The sequence below is a fragment of the Crocodylus siamensis genome, chromosome 14 (genome assembly GCF_052110815.1).
Source record: "Crocodylus siamensis isolate JL-2025a chromosome 14, ASM5211081v1, whole genome shotgun sequence".
NCBI lineage: Eukaryota > Metazoa > Chordata > Crocodylia > Crocodylidae > Crocodylus > Crocodylus siamensis.
In genome coordinates, this window is record NC_143408.1 from 7,982,799 (window position 1) to 7,999,095 (window position 16,297).

General features: G+C 46.1%; 1 protein-coding gene across 12 annotated transcripts in view; it reads left to right on the forward strand.

Moving 5' to 3' along the window:
* The window catches only part of TCF3 (transcription factor 3), a 98,756-nt gene that overhangs the window by 33,445 nt on the left and 49,014 nt on the right, over positions 1-16,297 (forward strand). For all 12 annotated transcript variants that reach the window (XM_090027724.1, XM_090027717.1, XM_090027719.1 and 9 more), the window contains one exon: positions 14,532-14,605. In XM_090027724.1, coding sequence (XP_089883850.1) covers positions 14,532-14,605 — 74 coding nt within the window. The remainder of the gene's footprint in view (positions 1-14,531; positions 14,606-16,297) is intronic.

The following is a 16,297-nucleotide window of genomic DNA, read 5'->3' on the forward strand; positions in this document are numbered from 1 at the left end:
CCTTTCCTCCTGCCATAGAAGATGGGGAATGACTGTTGTGGCAACCATCGCTTCAAAAATATTTGCAAACAAAGGCCAGAATAAAGACCTTGCTTCAGTTTTGCAGGGACAGGTGGTGTTTAGCATACTTTTGTTTAGGAAATTTTTTCTCAGCGTGTCAAACAATTCTTCTTAGACAGTCTTTCCTGTGGGCTGAATCACAGTCTCGCTCACTGGATTAGTTGTCCAACCACTCTTTTGTCTGTGTCCTGCAACATCCCTGGCACTCTGTACCCCTGCAAAGTCAGGGGAGGCAAGGTTTTTCCACACCTTGCACACTAGCACGCTTAATATTTTGTTGTGGAAACTGTCTATCCCATTTCTCTACCCCCAGCTTGTACCAAGGAAGTTTATAATGCAAGTTGACAAAGGGTTGGGAATATTTAGAAGTCACTGTTCACCTCCCCCCTCCCCACCCCTCCCGGTCTCCAAAAGAAAGACAGGACATAGTTAGCAAATAAAAATTCTGAGGATATTGTGATTGTGTGCGTGTGTGTGTGTGGAACTGCCAGATAATTTGCATGTGAGCTTGTCTTTTTAATACTTTGTCTAATTCTTTATTGTCATTAACCCTTTCATCCTCTATCTTAAAAGCGCAGAGAGGATGTAAGGCTATCACCTCGTGTAAGTTTGATACACACTCAAAGAAAATGTGCTTTCTAATGGATGAAGTGGTTGGTGCTGTATTTCAGTTTGAGTCTTGGATGAGCAGCATCTTAAATCAGAAATGATAGGGTGGTTTTGTGTTTTGGAGGGTAGGGAGAAATGGCCATTTGTCACCTGTTTCCCTAACTTGTCATTATAGGTCTCTTTGGAGCCAGGGTAGAATTTACCTGCAAGTGAGCATTGCCCTCGCAGCTTTGGCTGTGCAACAAAGCCAAACTAGTATGTCAGCTTTTAACAATAATCTGAAGAATGCAAACTGGAGTGGAAGGATAGGCATCATGTTGACAATTGAAAGCAAAACCTATCCAAGCCTCATGGAAGGTCTGTGCATAAAAATGCTGCAGAATATGCCTTTGCCACATTGTACTATTGCTCTTCTCCATAGCATCACACATCCACGCAGGTTCATTCTTTCAGTGTTTAGCAGTGTTTGTGTTGGTGTCTGAGCCTCTCAAGCATGCAGCTTTTGTAGTGAAGGAAATGAGCAGGTAAACAGCTTGCAGAGAGATCCCTTGCTCTGCCCTCAAAATGATTTAATAAATGGAATACGCATCTTTGCCCTGTGGGTAAGCCCTGTGTCTTTTGAATATAATTTTTTCTTAATGGCAAACATGGCAATAGTAAGTATATTATATGCAAGCCCTGACTAAAAGGTGCTTATGAAAGTGTCTGTATGTATGTAAACTTGCTTGTAGGACTGTAGTTCTCAAAATGCACACTGATGGCCTAGGTGTGGTTTCAAAATGAGCTCTTAAGGTGGCCCAGGCATTCTGAGCCAAAGCAGAACTACTGCAAGAGCTGGTATGCATTAAAATTTGTATATCTTAAAATAGTCCTAGAGAGTTGTGGTGTCCTGTGAATTTTAATGATTGCTTGAATACTACGGAAAGCAGACGGGGTAAAATCAAACTACGCTTCCTGTTTACTGGGATGGCACTAAGTAAGTTTTGGGTTCCATGTTTGACTTGGTTTTGCCTCCTTGAGTCTTAAATCTGTTTTCACTTCTTAATGACTTTTGTTAAGACATGTATCAGAGGGGGTTGAAAAACCCATATCCTTTTAGGGCAGAGGCTGTATTGTGTCTGTACAGTGCCTGGCCCACATGGGCCTGGCTGCTCTAAGCTGCTGCAGTCCTAGAAACCTGCTGTGGGCCTTCCCTGCCTCTTGCATTGGTGATTGCTATTGCCGGGGCTGGTGCCGCCTGTGTTCTCCTGTACAAAGGTCTGTGTTTGTTTTTGGATGTAGTACTCTGGTTAGGGGAATGCACCAGGAAAAAGGAATCCTTATGTACCGAGTGGAAAGGGAAGCACTAGGTTAAAGATGAAAGGAATGTGAAAATACCCTCCACCCCCTCCGTGGGTGTTTTTAATCTCGGCTGTTCTTCACTTCACATATTATAGTCTGTCTGGACGTAAAAAAAAATGTTGCTGCTTTTATCCACTGGTCAGTTCTTGCTCTCCCCAGTCTCTGGGAAGCCTGCCTGGATGCCTGTTCGTCCCCAGCCCTTCTCAGTAGCGTAGCCCCATCCAGGACTGGCCTTTGGAAGGAGCTGACTTGCAGGCAGGTTGAACCTTGTGTTTATCCTAGATTGGATCTCTTGTTTCCAGGCTGCTCCTTTTGTGCTCTTGTTTGGTCATTGCCCGGGCTTTTGTTTTTACAGCTGCTGGAAGTGTTTTGAGCTTTAAAGTTTATTTTCTTCCCTCTGGTTGTCGTCACATATTTGTTTTCTTTTTTTTCCCTTGTGGCATCTTGCTGGCTTCGTTACGGGGCACCATCATAGGACCTGCTCTGCTCTTAACTAAGGTAATATCTTTCCTTGCAGCACTTAACGTCTAACATGTGGGCAAATTCAGAAGAGTGCACCAGCTTTAGTGATGCCTTGCCTCTGCCTTTTATTAAGTTGATGCATCCTCTCTAATTTGACATCTCACTCCTAGTTTGAAGGATGGATGGTCCAGTGCTGATTGTGTTTGCCTGAAGCCTGAGCCCTGGGTTGGTTCCTTTTACTCCACAGACTTCCTCTGCGACCATGAGCAAGTCACTTAACTTCTCTGTGCCTTGGTTCCTCTGGTGTAAAAGGGGATAAGAGTCCTGACAGCCTTACATGTGCATTGGAACTACCTGAGACCGCTAAAAAGATGCAGGCTCATATATGCAAAACTTTTTTTTATCACAGTGTTTTTGGACAAATGTTCTCCTTTTCTACTGAAACCACATCTGTTTCTTAGAACGATCTTTAATTTCTCTATCTCTATTTTTGCTAAGTTCAGAATTCGTATTGAAATCTAAATCGCACTTTATTTTTACATCTGCAGTTGGAAGTTTTTATGAGAAACTCAGGGTACCTTACGAAAGATCCACAAAATATTTTTTTTTTTTTAACAAAGAAGAGAGCTGGTTTAAAAAAAAAAAATAGTGGCCAGATGTATTTTTAATGTGCTAGACGCTCTTGAGGATCCTGCTCATAACACCCAGCCCTGTGGTAGGAGTGAAAGGTCTGTAGTTATAAACCTGCCCAAATGAGCTCCTGAGTTAGGGGCTCCAAACTTTATAAAAGTGGGGGCTGTCCCTGACTTATAAACGTAACTTTTTTGTTGGCTTTGGGAGGGAGTCAGGTCCTGGGTTCTGTTCGAACTGCTTTAAAGAAAGTAAGTGACATCCTTTGTGCAGTCATTTCCCCACTTAAAAAAAGGAGGGGGGTATATTGTGGGGAGGGAGAGGTAGAATGTGGATATCCACTTGGAGGCCTATGCATGAAAAGTGCCTTAGAAAAACAAGGTGGTATTTTCTTTCCTCCTACCTGCACCTGCCCACTCAGGGTAGTTTCTGAAGGTGACCAGTGTGGAGTATCAGAAAATTTTAGTGTCTGTTCTTCCACTGCGTTGGGGTGAGCACTAGCCATCAGGGGTGCAGTGTGTTTCTCACCTACCTCTTGTTGGTGAGGGGGCAGTCGTTTGGGGAGGAGGGCAGGAGATCCCTCTCACTGATTCAAAGCAGTGATTCATGTTTTTTCCTTGCTCCCACACTTGATCCTGAGCAGAGGCTTCTCCTGCTCCACCCCACTGACTTTCTTTTGTCTAACCTCTTGCATGAGTTGCATTGTAGCTTGCAGTCTGAGCTAAGAGGGCTCTTGTCCTCTCGGGACCATAATGCTGTGAACCGTCTGCTTGGGGAGTCATCGGGATGATGTCATCCCTTCTCCCTCAAGGCCATGTTGCTTTTGTCAGTCCTGTCCCCCGACAGTAATGGCTGGGAGGCTACCTTGGAACGCCCCTTCACCCCCACTTTCAGCTTCTCTCCCATATTTTCCTGGCAGTATTATTTACTACCTTCTGGTCTGTCTTCTCGTTCAGGAGCAGTCATTGCTGTCCTGGCTGGTCTGTGAATTCAGATCGGACGCCACTTCTTTATTCAGAACACAGGCTGTGAATGCAGCTTTGTTTCGAAAAGTAGTGAGGTGCCTCATCTACACAATTGTCTTCCAGCAGACTTTAAGCACAGTATTATATGCTTGTAGCATAACCTGGGCCTGTTGGCCAGTATTGCTTGGACTTCTTTTCTTATAGGCTTCCTTGCTCAAACCTAACATTGCTTTAATCCCCACCCCCGCTTCCTCTCTGTTTTTCATCCCCTGCCCCTAAAATAGTTGCTTAATTTCTGCTCTGAGCATGGGCTATAACCATACAAAAATTGCTGAACCATACAAGGCAAGAGATGCCAGAACAGATGCGAAGCGGAGGAATTAATGATCACTGAAGTGGTGGCATCAGCTTTTTTTAAGTAAAAAATTATCACTGCGTATGCATTTGGGGGTGGGGGAGGCAGCAGTGGGCATTTCCCTTGGGGTAAGTGCATCAGAGTGTGTGTGTGTATAATACGGTAGTTGTTGGAGTACATCGTCTTGTATTTTAACATCTTGGAAGCCCCACAAAGATAAATGGGAAGGATCTGCCTAATAAATCTCATAAGAATCGATGAAAACAGGCTCCGTGATATGCTTGCGATGACTGTTTTGAGTTATGTACCTCTGCACTTGTAAGGTACATATGTCCTTTGTTCGGATGACCTAATCCACTCGAAGGCGCACCATGGTCCTAGCTCTGCTCCACCACTCCATTATTGTAATATCAAGTGTCTACTCTCAACACTTCTTACCTTCATCCTTTTCATCATCTTGGGACATTTTAATATGGTGGTATTTGCACCTCCTGCTCTTGAAAAAGTGGATGCAGAATGTGTGGCTTGACTGAGGTCACGGGACCAAATGGGGCTGTGCGTGGAACCTGGGGTCCGTGAGTCCCAGTCGGTGTTTCATCTTCTGGGCTGTGTTATCATCAGAGCTGAAGGAACACTTAAGCTGCCCGCTTTCTTGCAAGAGCCAAGGCAATTGGTCCCATCCACCTCTACACGGGGACACTAGACAGACAGCAAACAATGGCAGAGTCTGTTTGAGCGGTGCCTTTTGAAGACTTCTTTCCAAAGCTGTTGACACGCTTTACAAAGGTCGTGGAGTTGGTCTTGGTAGTCCTGAAGGCTGCTGGGGAATAGACCCCAGATACCCCAAGTTCAAGGCTTACACAGCTCACCCAGAACAAACCCTGCTATTCAATCCCACGGCCATCTGAGCATGCCCAGTTGCAGCTATTGCTCAAGTTGCCCTTTTCTTTTCATCCCTGTTGCACTGGCATGTCCCCCTCTTTTTCTCCAGCATGTTTGTCATTAAAATGACAAGCTGTAAACTGTTTGCATTGTGGCTGCAGGAGCCCATCTTAGCTGTCTAGAGCTATCTTTAAATGAAAAGAATTAGTGTTTCTATATTCTCTCCAGGAGGTGAAAATAATGGGAATCTTATGCATCCTTTGTGTTCTGGAAGACTTATAGCTTCCATCAGCCAACCTTGGGTCGGCCTAATAGAGCTGCTCACTTTGAGGCACTTTGGGTACAAAATGAAAATAGGTGCCACTGCTGACCAGAGGCTAACTCCGTGGTCTGGCCTTTGAACATTTGACTGTGGCCATGAGGGGAGTGGTTTTCCTCCACCCACGCACCATTAAGTATCCCTGAGCTGCATTCCAGGTGTTCAGCATTTCTTTTTTTTTTTAGGTTGTTTTGTCGTGTGCCAGGAAGAGGAAGTGAACAAATTGTATAGTCCCGTCCACAATTGATGTCCTGTAAACAGAATTTCGTTGCAACTCTTAAGTGCATTCCATTCAAATCTGTTTTTTCCTTTTCTGGGACAGATAGGGCTGCCTGCAACTTCTGGTCCATTTATTAATAATTCCGATTAAATGTGTGGGCTGCCTTTAAAGGTGAAAAAAGGGAAAGAAAAAAAAATGCTGTTGTATTGGGGTGATTTCCGTTGAAGATACAATCTTGTCAAAGATGCGTCAGTGGGTTTTCTAACAAAAGAGGGGATGGGAATGGGGGGGCAGTTCAGGGGGTGAACTCTTGTCAAGAAAAACAACTTTGCTACTTTGTGTGGGACTAAAGCTAATTACTAGTCGACTAATTTTTATTGATTTCAAATCCCTTTTAGGGGAGATTTTGCTGTAAGGCTGATCGCCAGAGCGATTAGGACACAAAGCTGCTTAATTTGGAAGTGTTTATCAAGCCGCCTTCTGTCACCTCTGCTTCAAATCAAATTACAGTGGCACCATCTTCTTCATCTGAGATTCAGGCAGCTCACTCTGTGCTCCACCCCTGATGGAGGCAGACAATTTGTGTTTGGAGGGGGCACCCTTTGAGTTCCCCCTTGGGCATCTGGTAGGGGAGAAAAGGTTAACTATATTCATGGGCATAAAAATACTAGTCTGCTGACTGCATGATTTTTATTCCCAGCTGCCATCATGTAACCATCCTGCTATGACACAGGCAGAACTGGAAGCCCATGGGCTTTTGTAGTGACAGCCTCTTAAAGTCATCTGTGTATAGAAGGGCCCCTCCGTTCTCTCGGATGCTGTGTTTGCTATTTGGAGAGCTGCGTTTACCCACCACCTTGTAAAGACTTGCGGAGAACAAGTGCTTCATGTATTGCGACACAGATGCCTGTTCGAAAGAAGGGGAAAGGAGTGCTTTGTGATCAGTCGCACAAGCTAGCCAATCTTGCTGGTACATGTAGCCCTCCCAGCATATATACCAAGCTCCAAAGTGACTCAGTGCTGATGTGGGTTAGTCACTTAGAGGTGTGTCTTCACAGGGGCACTGTAGAAGCTATGTGGCTTCATGATGGGTCCTTTCCCTCGGCACCTCCTTTTCCTTCCCATGCCACTGACTCTCGCCCTTCCCCTGTTGAACCAACAAAACTTGCTTGTAGGCAGACTGTGACTTCTCTCATGTGGCCTCTGGATCAGGGGTTTTTGGGCACAGACTCCATTGCCTTGTAAAGCTGAACTATACTTGTGCTGCTGCAATATATGGCCCCTTGCACCCCAGTTGCTGTTTAAGTTCAAGTATTGCAAACCTCCATCAGTGTTCCCATGTCTTAGATCTCGCTGGAGGCTAGGGTCTGCAGAAATGAGCCCAATCTGTAGGCAACCAGAATCCACTGAGTGCCATGTAGTGCCTGGTGTGGTATCTCCTAACCTCCTCCCAGGGCCTTAATTGCCCTGTCCTCATGCTTAACTGGGCTGTTCTTGAAATAGCATCTGTGCTCAGGAAAATCATGCAAGAGAGACTTGATAGCAAGGCAGAAGTCATGGGTGGGTTTGCCTGGGTTCTCTGTACTGGGTTCCTTGGTGTCTCAAAGCCCACTGCTGCCTCTAAGTAAACCCCTTATTTTAACTTCTTGCAGGCGTTGTTGGCTGAAGCCAGAATAGGCATCTTTGCATGGCGTTTTGTGTCTTTGCGAGTCTGGTGCTCTTCGTCCTCCAGCACCATGTGGACTAAGAGGGACACCACGTGGCTGCCAGGCTGGGAAGGCATACATTGTGCTTTATAGACTTTGCTTTTAAACAGGATTTGTAAAGTAGCTTCTATCTGCACTGTAATACCCCTTTCACTGGGCTATTTATTCCTGGAACCAAATTCCCTGAATTGCCCATTTGTCACCTTCCTGAATAAAAAGACAACTTCTTGTTTCCCTCAAGATTGAGTGAGATGGTTGTGTTAGTCGGAAGCCAGTCAGATGCCGGGGTAGATATGCACCTTTTATAGACTCACTAAATAAGATGTATATGAAAGCACAAGCTTTCATGAACTCGTTTGTGAATGCTTGTGCTCTCTATATCCCAAGTTAGTCCATAAAGGTGCATCTACACCCTGCCTTCTCCCTAAAGACTGCCAAATCAAAAGCTGTAACCTGCTCAGCCCCACATCTGTGGTGGGGTGTCAGGCTCCTGTTCTAAAATGTAGGGGTGCAGGAAACAAACTGGGGGGGTAGGCAGTGTTGGGGTAGTCTGTCATGCAGTGGGGTTAGATGTAATGCCAGTCTGCTTGCTTTGGAGACTGCAAAGCTAATGAAGAAAGGAAGGGAAGGGGATACAGTGCGTGTGGTTCTGACGATAACTGAGTCTGACTTCACCCTTTCTCTTGCCTGCAACTAAAACCTACGTTTGAACCAAGCCATTTTGAACACCTATCGTTTATGGGTGTCCTGCCCCTCTCTGGAGGGTAGGCAGATTGCAAAGATCTGATAGTGTCTGCTGTCTGATGGAAAGCTTTTTTACAGAGGCTAAACTTGGACAAATTATTTTTATCCATGCTGAGAGCTTATAACTGTACTCGTATATCAGCTCTTCTTAGCTCCAGCATAAAAATCGTAAAAAAAAAAAAAAAAAATTACTGTCTGACAGCTACATCTTATTCTATTAGTACGTTTTAATTAGAACATGAGCAAGAAATGCATAATGAATATTCATGATCAGGGTTATTAAAATGCATAATTAATCTGTGGGGTTTTTAATAACTGTATTAATGGAGGGGGGAGGTAGTCCCTATTTTTGTAGTTTCTGAATTGGGAAGTGTGCCTTCAAGTAGGTGACAATTTTTCTTATTTTAAAATTAAATTGGCTTAGAACAGCTGCGTGCACATGTGTATGTATGCGTGCGCATATATAGGCTATGACATGAAAGCCTGTAGTAAAAGACCATTATTACGGTTGTAGGTTAAGGAAACATTAGAATAAGTTGTCGCATGTGTGTGTGTATGTGTGTGCACATTGTGATATGGTCCTTGTTAGCACGACTGCTGGGGGCGGGTTTCCACAGGGCTGCAGCCTCATTCAGTAGCCCTGGTCTGGGGATGAATTGGGGTTGTCTAGTGAAGGAGACTTACCTGTAGGACCCTGTCTCATTTGTCGTAGAAGTTGGACGGTACATACTGAACGTGATGGGAGATGGCAGGAAGGGGAAGAATGGTTTCGTGGTTAAGGCAGTGGAGGGCTTCCCTGTGGAATGGATTCTCTCCCTGTTTCTCCTGCAGAGGGGTCACTTAAAGCAAACTCTTCATGTGTGGTCCCTAACTGTGTGATTTCTTCAGGTCTGCCTTGAGATCCCAGGGTGAAATTTGTAGAAGGGCTTAGTCTCCCCAGCTACAATTGGAGCCATGCTTTGAACATGGGGAGTGCTGTACACTGAAAACAAAGCCCTCTGGGTCTGAGATTGGATGCACCTTAATCTCTGCTCCCCGTCTATAAAATGGGGATAATGGTGCTCCTTCTCCTTACAGGGTGCGGAGAACATGTGCCGATGTCTCTGAAGATCTTGAATACTAAAGTACCACAGAAAAGCTCATGAACAAATGAGCCATTCTGTCTTGAGAGTTGGGATAGTGTGAAGTGAGTGCAGCATGGAGGAACACACTGAACAAGGAGGAGGGAAGCAAACCTTGGGCAGCTGCTCATGGGGAGAGCACTGTCCTTTCATTGCATGTGTTGAGGCAGGGGTTCGGTGGAAGAAAAGCTTACTGCTTGGTCTCTTTCTCATTATGTTTCCAGGTGTTGTGATGCGTGTCCTAGCCCAGCAGCTTCTAGTTTCTGGGTTTGCTGTTGGCCTTGTTCTTTCTCCCTTCTGTTTGTCCAACCAGTCCCAATTCCCATTCTCCCTTAACTCCTCGGCTAGTCTTTCTCTCTCCCTGCCCTACTAGCTTCCAGTCCTACACCCTTTCTGCTGGGAGAAGGAAAGCTTCAGCAGGGGAAACTTGTGTTGGAGATCAGGAGGAACTTCTGGGCAAGGAGGGCGGTCAAGTGTTGGGACAGGCTCCTGGAGAAGCTGTGGAATCTGCATCCCTTGAAGTTTTCAGGTGGGGGTTGGACAGACACTTAACTGGGATGCTTCAGTCAGGGGTGATCTTGCCTTGAATGAGGACCTGGGCTAGATAACCCTACGGGGCCCCTTTCAGCCCTACTTTCCAATGCTCTTAATAATGCAGCTTCAACAGCGTTCACTTGCAGTGCACCTTGGCAGTGGCCTGGCTGCCTTGCATGCATCTGTGCCTAAACGGCTTTTAACCTCCCTTTCATATGCTTGTTTGCTGTGCTGAAACGTGACCACTGCTGCTCTTCTCCCTGAGCAGCGTGCTCCAAAGCTGATTAAAAGGGATGGGCTTTCTGTCCCCATTCTGAGGAGTGAAGAAGAGGGGAGGGCAAATCCTAGGCTTCAAGGCTTTGTGTCCAGTTGAGCAGGCTGGTGTAACAGAGTATCATTTGGACCCCAGCCTTTTAATATGCCCCAAGCACGTGCAGAAGATTGCTCCCAGAAGTGTTGAAGGCATTCACGTTGCCATTGGAATTGCCTTTCCAGTGAGCAGCAGCAACCACTGCCAGCGTCAGACCTTCCTCTTCCACTCATGCCCATGGGTGCAGTGCAAGACAGCCAGCCACCATTCAGATGCGGTGATGGGACACATCAGCTAGGATAGGGGCTTGTGTGACATGTAAGCCCAGTTGATGGGACCTTGAGGTATTGAGACTTGAGAGGCTGCAAGCCAAGGGCAGAGCCACTTGCCCAGTGATCCCAAGAGCATGTCGAGAAGGTGCAGTACCAGGATATAGGACTACGAGTTGCTGGTAGACTACCCCGTGGTTGCCTCCTGTTACTCCATGCATTCCCACAATGCTCCAGCTCTTCCTGTGAGCTGAGCTAAGGAAACACCTTCGCTTGCACCCCCAGTGCTTGCACCATGTGACACAGATAGTGTGAAACTGTGTGTGTGTGAGATCAAGTTGGTGGTGCTGCTTTGACTTGGCAGGAGGACCCATCAGTTCTGTAACTCTGTAGTTCATGAAGAGGATTATTCCCAGGAGGGGGAGATTTGAGCCCCTCTGCTACATTTTCAGTAACTGTCTTGCTGTTACCAGAGGGATCCTGCCTGGTGGTTGGGGAACGCTTTGCAGGCGGCTTGGCTTCGAAGGGTTCTGAGCCTCCCTGGGCAGTTTGAGAGTACGACCGACCCCTTCTCCCACAGTCTCTTCCGACTCCCAGGCAACCTTGAGATCCTTCAAGACACTGCTTTGCAGTGCAAGGCATAGATGGGCACCAAGAGGACAGTGCCACCCACCCCGAGAAACTAGTGCTGTGTGGGAGCACAGGGCAGGAGCTGTCCCTGGAAAGGGTGGCTGACCAGGTGCTGTTCTCAGTGGCTCAGTTGCACACTGTTCGGTGCCTTGGCCTGGGTGCAGCACAGCATGCGGGGTGGGGGGGGGCACGATCTTTGCTGCTGGCTCAGTCCACAGCTCTGTCCAGCTGACCTTTCTGCCAAGGCGTCTGCTCCCTGCCTCTGTGCGCCCCGAGAAGCTTCTGTCCCCTACGGAGTTTAGAAAATATGATGGTGGTAAGCTAGGAAGACCAAGGATGTTGTTTTAAATGTGCCAACATTGGCTCCCCCAGTGCAGGAAGTGCCTGGCCCATTTGACACACTCCAGTGCCGTGCTGTGCTGAGTGTAGCCTCTGGAGTGAGATGGCTGGGAGCCGGAGACTCTGCTCTTGCCCTGCCACTCATCTTCTTTGCCACCTCAGGCATTCGCTTCCTCTTTCTTTGTTTGTCTGGTCTTCTGTGGCCTGTGATTTCTTCAAGATGGGGATGCTCTCACCTGACATGCCTGCATGAGGCCTAGGAAATGGGGCCTTGCTTGCATAGAGGCAGCCGTGCTAGTGCCATGTATGCTTGCAGCCCTGTCCTGGCCCGGACGCTTGGCGGCTGGGGTGAGGGCGCTGAACTGGGAGGGTGTGTGGTGTCTCGCAGGACTTGCCCGCCCTGTGTAAGAGAGGAACGTGCCAAGGATGCGTTGGGCCTGAGCCATTGTTTGGAGCTTCACCCCGACTGTCCAAATGCTTTGAAAGTGCTTGAGAAACCAAACTGAACAGAGCAAGCGTTTCTGTCTCCTGATCTCTATTGGTGTTTGCAGGGTATGCAGATGAATTGCTTTAGAAAAACACATTAGCAAAGCAAAAGTTTATTCTAGGAAGTAGGAGGTGGGAGAATTGGCAGTAATTCTCCCTAGTATCCAAGGTATTATTAGAGGCTTATCCCTGCTCTGCACAGTAATCACATTGGAAATTTTTGATTAGAAAACAAAATCTAAATGAGAATTATGAATATTCATTAGGTGTGGAGATTAATATGCATAATTATGCAAATTAGACAGCAATTAAACACCAATTCTCTGGGGAAATGATTAACACAAAGGCACAGAAATAGAAGGATGTAATTTGAAAGAAGTTTCTGGTTAAATGAACAGTAAGGGGAGCGGAGGAGACAAATATATGGCGTGTTTGCCATAATAATAAGCTTTGCTAAAATGAAATTGGTGTGAGCTCTGAACCTCTTAAAGCCCCCTACCTCTTCCTCGTACACATGCCTTGTTTTCTCTAATATGTTTTTATGGTCATTCTCATTGAAGGGTATAAAGTTACCTCTTAATAAAAAGAAATAATGTGTAAAGCCATATAGACATGTTTGTAGCTGGCTTGTAACTTGTATTGTAAGAGGAGAGGGCACCTGCATCCAGGAAGTCTTACCTGGAGCCTAGCTGGACAGAAGCTACTAGCTTTCCTGTAACCCGGCTGGCTGGGGTGTTGGGGTCTTGGGTAACATTTAGTTCTTCCTGTTCAAGCTGTGCAGTACAGTACATCTCTCAGCATTCAAAGCGACATACACTTAAAGCAAAAGTTAGAAGGCAGGGGATGGTGTCATGTTCAGAAAATATTCAGCCCTACTCCAGTAAAAGCATTCTCACCTACCCTGTAAGTGTAAGTGCATGTCTGCTGTGGACTACGGAGCTGCTGTTTATTGTGAAGTGTTTGCTGCAGTCTCCTGTGTTGCTGTCCTTCTCAGACTGATGCATATGCTGCAGCTTTGAAGTGTGAGAAGGTAAAAAAAAAATAATTGGGTGTTTTTTTGTGTTTTGTTTTTTCAGTTGTGGAAGGGGTTAGGAAGGGAGTGTATTCTCAACCACTTTAGATGAATATATATCTTTAACGACAAGATTTTTTTGAAGCGGGAGCACAGATCAAATGCAAGGTTTGAAACTATAAAATTGGAGTTAATGAGTGAATATGAGAATCTTAAAAAGCCAGTGATTTATAGAAAAACATTGCCATCTGCATGTGCTGGCTGCTGGGGTGGTGCAACTGTTCCAGAGTGTGTATTTGTTGGAAATGTAATGTAATGTAATGTAATGTAATGTAATGTTTTATATATATATATATATATATATATATATATATATATATAAAAAAATAAAAATAGATAACCGTGTTCATAAACAGCAACAATGTGATTGCTGAACAGTTCCAGGAGCAGCCACAGTGGCTTTCTTATGCTGCCCTGCTGTGAGTGGAGTGATACAGGCAATATTTAAACCTTGTGTGACCAACTAGACTGGAATTTCCTTGGAAATTAAGAAAATGTAGTAGCCTACGTTGTGGAGTCTGCAGGACTTGTGCACCTAAATCTCCTGGGTACTTTTGAAAGTCACCCTCTGAGCAACCAATTCCCATTTGAAATTCAGTGGGATTTTGGACAGTTATATTTCAGAGCTCCAGTTTTCATAGGGGGCTATTTGCTGAACTTTTGTGGCATTTCCAGAGTATATTCTGCCTGTTTAAAACATGGGTGCAAATCTTTGGACCAAAGCAACGCTGTTTTGTTTTCCTTGATCTGTCTGAGCTCCCAAGTCCTGGCATTACCTGTTTTGTCTTACAATTTAAGAGTAACTCCCCAAATCTCCTCCCGTCCAAGGAAGCATAAATAAATATAATCTCCGTTTTAAATGGAAGGTGGCTTGTGTCTTGTGGTTCCTTTGTGGCATTCCTGGGTTCACAGACATCTCTCTCTTTGCAGCATAATTCCTTAGGTGTGAGCCTTGAATCCAATCTGGCATCACCCATCATTTATGTTAACCCAGTCCATCGCAAGGCCTGCATGGCAGTACAAGGTTTAGGCCTTGTCCATACAGGGAAGAGTTTTATCATTAACCTCCATGTGATTTAAATACAGTAGTTAGACTGGAAAGTTCCTCTGTGTGGACACACTTAATCCAGTACAAGGGAGCTTTATATATCCCTTGAGAGGGGGTTTAAGCAAAGTCAGATCCCACTGTCCCATGCTAGCATACCGTCCGCACAAGGCTATCCTCCTATAAATGTCTCTGTTTAAAGAAGAAAGTAGTTTGACATCCATACTTACCAATAAGTATTTGCTTTGAAGTTCTCCAAATAATCCGTCAGCCGAAATGGAGAAGGGGGGAGGACTGGCTGCACTGAGTGGAAATGGTTTATTAATGAAAATATTGTTTTGTTTGTAGAAGGAAGAGTTAATTTTGCAAGGACACCTTTGAGGGTTTGCTGATAAAGCAAAAGTAACCTTTGTTCTTCCTGTTTTTCGGTAGGTTTGGATGAAAGACCGGGATCAGGTTCCTGGGGAACGGGAGATCAAAACAGCTCCACGTTTGACCAAGGAAGGGTAAGGACGAAGTATAAACAGTGACCTCAAACAAAAATAAACAGGGTTTGCATGATGGTGTATATTTGTGCCCCAGTCAGTTTTAACCCTGGAAACCCGTTTTTTGTCACGTTTTAGAATCACGGGTGTCAAATGCATCGGGTCCTGTGGGCTGGATGAGTGGCAATGGGTTGGTCTTCAGATTGGATTGGGCCTGCAGGCTGACCTTGCGCGGTGCCATGGGCAGCTGGCAGCATGTGCCTAGGACCAACCCCACCTTCCCTGTGCAGTATGCAGGGTGGTCTGGAGTGTGGGTACAATCCAAGACCTCTGGGCAGCACTGGAGGACAGATTATAGGGCTCCATCCAGCCTACGGGCCATGTCGTTGACACTCCTGCTTTTAGATGGAGTTTCTGCGCTTCCTTCACCCCTCAATTGAATTCCACAGTGATACTAGACGAACATCTGCTTGTTTCTCTCTGATACAGTTGTTGATCTTGTCATAAGGTCCTGCCAGGGAGATGTTTTTAGCAGCCACCTTGCAAGCCTGTAGGCTGCACCTGTCAGTGCTGCCTTTACTTGTCTAGGCAATTTGCCCTCTATTCCATGCTTGGGCTTGTGTTCAGTCTGAAGCGTGCCAGAGCGCTTTTGTGGCAGGCAGAGAGGTGTCGGGGTGTGCGGAACTGAAGCAGCAGTTCGGCTCGGAGTCAGGCAGTGCTAGCTGGGTCTGTCTAGTGAGGTTTGCCACTCGCATCACTCAGTGCTACTCGCCTCCCGTATCTCCTCTGACCTCTAATGATAAAGACTAAACATGGACCCTAAGTCTTGCACAAGCAGCAGCCAGGCTTAGAGCTTGATTGGGCTAGACAGCAAACCAGACCACCGCTGGTCCTTAGAGCTGTGGAACAGCTGGGCGTGCGAGCAGACTTGGGTCACTAGGTGTGGAGGATACTTCCACGAGACAGCTCCTCGTGGTGCATGTTGAACATGTCGCATAGTCCAGCTCTTTCACCCTCATGATCACTGTTCCTCATTGCTGAGAGGCTGGAGGTGCCTGTATGATAGCTGGCTCTCGGGTTCGGCACATCAGGCTGACATATAAAGCTGGCACGGAGGGAGTGGAAAGCAGCTGGGGGAAGGAGGAAGAGAACTGGAAGTGTTCTTGAAGGGAAGGAATTGAGGCTGTGACAGCACATAACTGGGGCCTGAGGAGGGGAAGAGAAAAAAGACATTAACTTAATTGAAATGGTGTTTTTTGACAGATGCTCATGTTTTAATGGGTTTATATGATTCGTTTGCGCAATGGCACCATTCCCTTCCCTTAGGTCAGTGATGAAACAGGCGCTGCATCATTTCTCATTTTTATAGGCTTCTTCTCTTCCTGATCCCCTCCCCTCCCCTCATCCCACACTCCTGATTTTTGGGATGGGGTGAATTGCATGGCCAATTGCTACAGGAGACATGCCTCAGTGAAGACTGCCAAGTGCCAGGCTACTCTAGGACAGGCATAAATCTGGGTGACAGCTTTCCATATGGAAGAGTGTGTGCTGCTCCTTTGTTTTTGTGCCATTTCTCCCCACCAGAGACCCTGTCCCTCGGAGAAATCTGGTCACCCTGCAGCAGGACTATCCTGCTGTCCGTATGAGGTGGGAAGTGTAAGTAGTAGGATTGGAGAGCCCATTGTATTCATGTCCTGCCTCTTGAGAAATCAG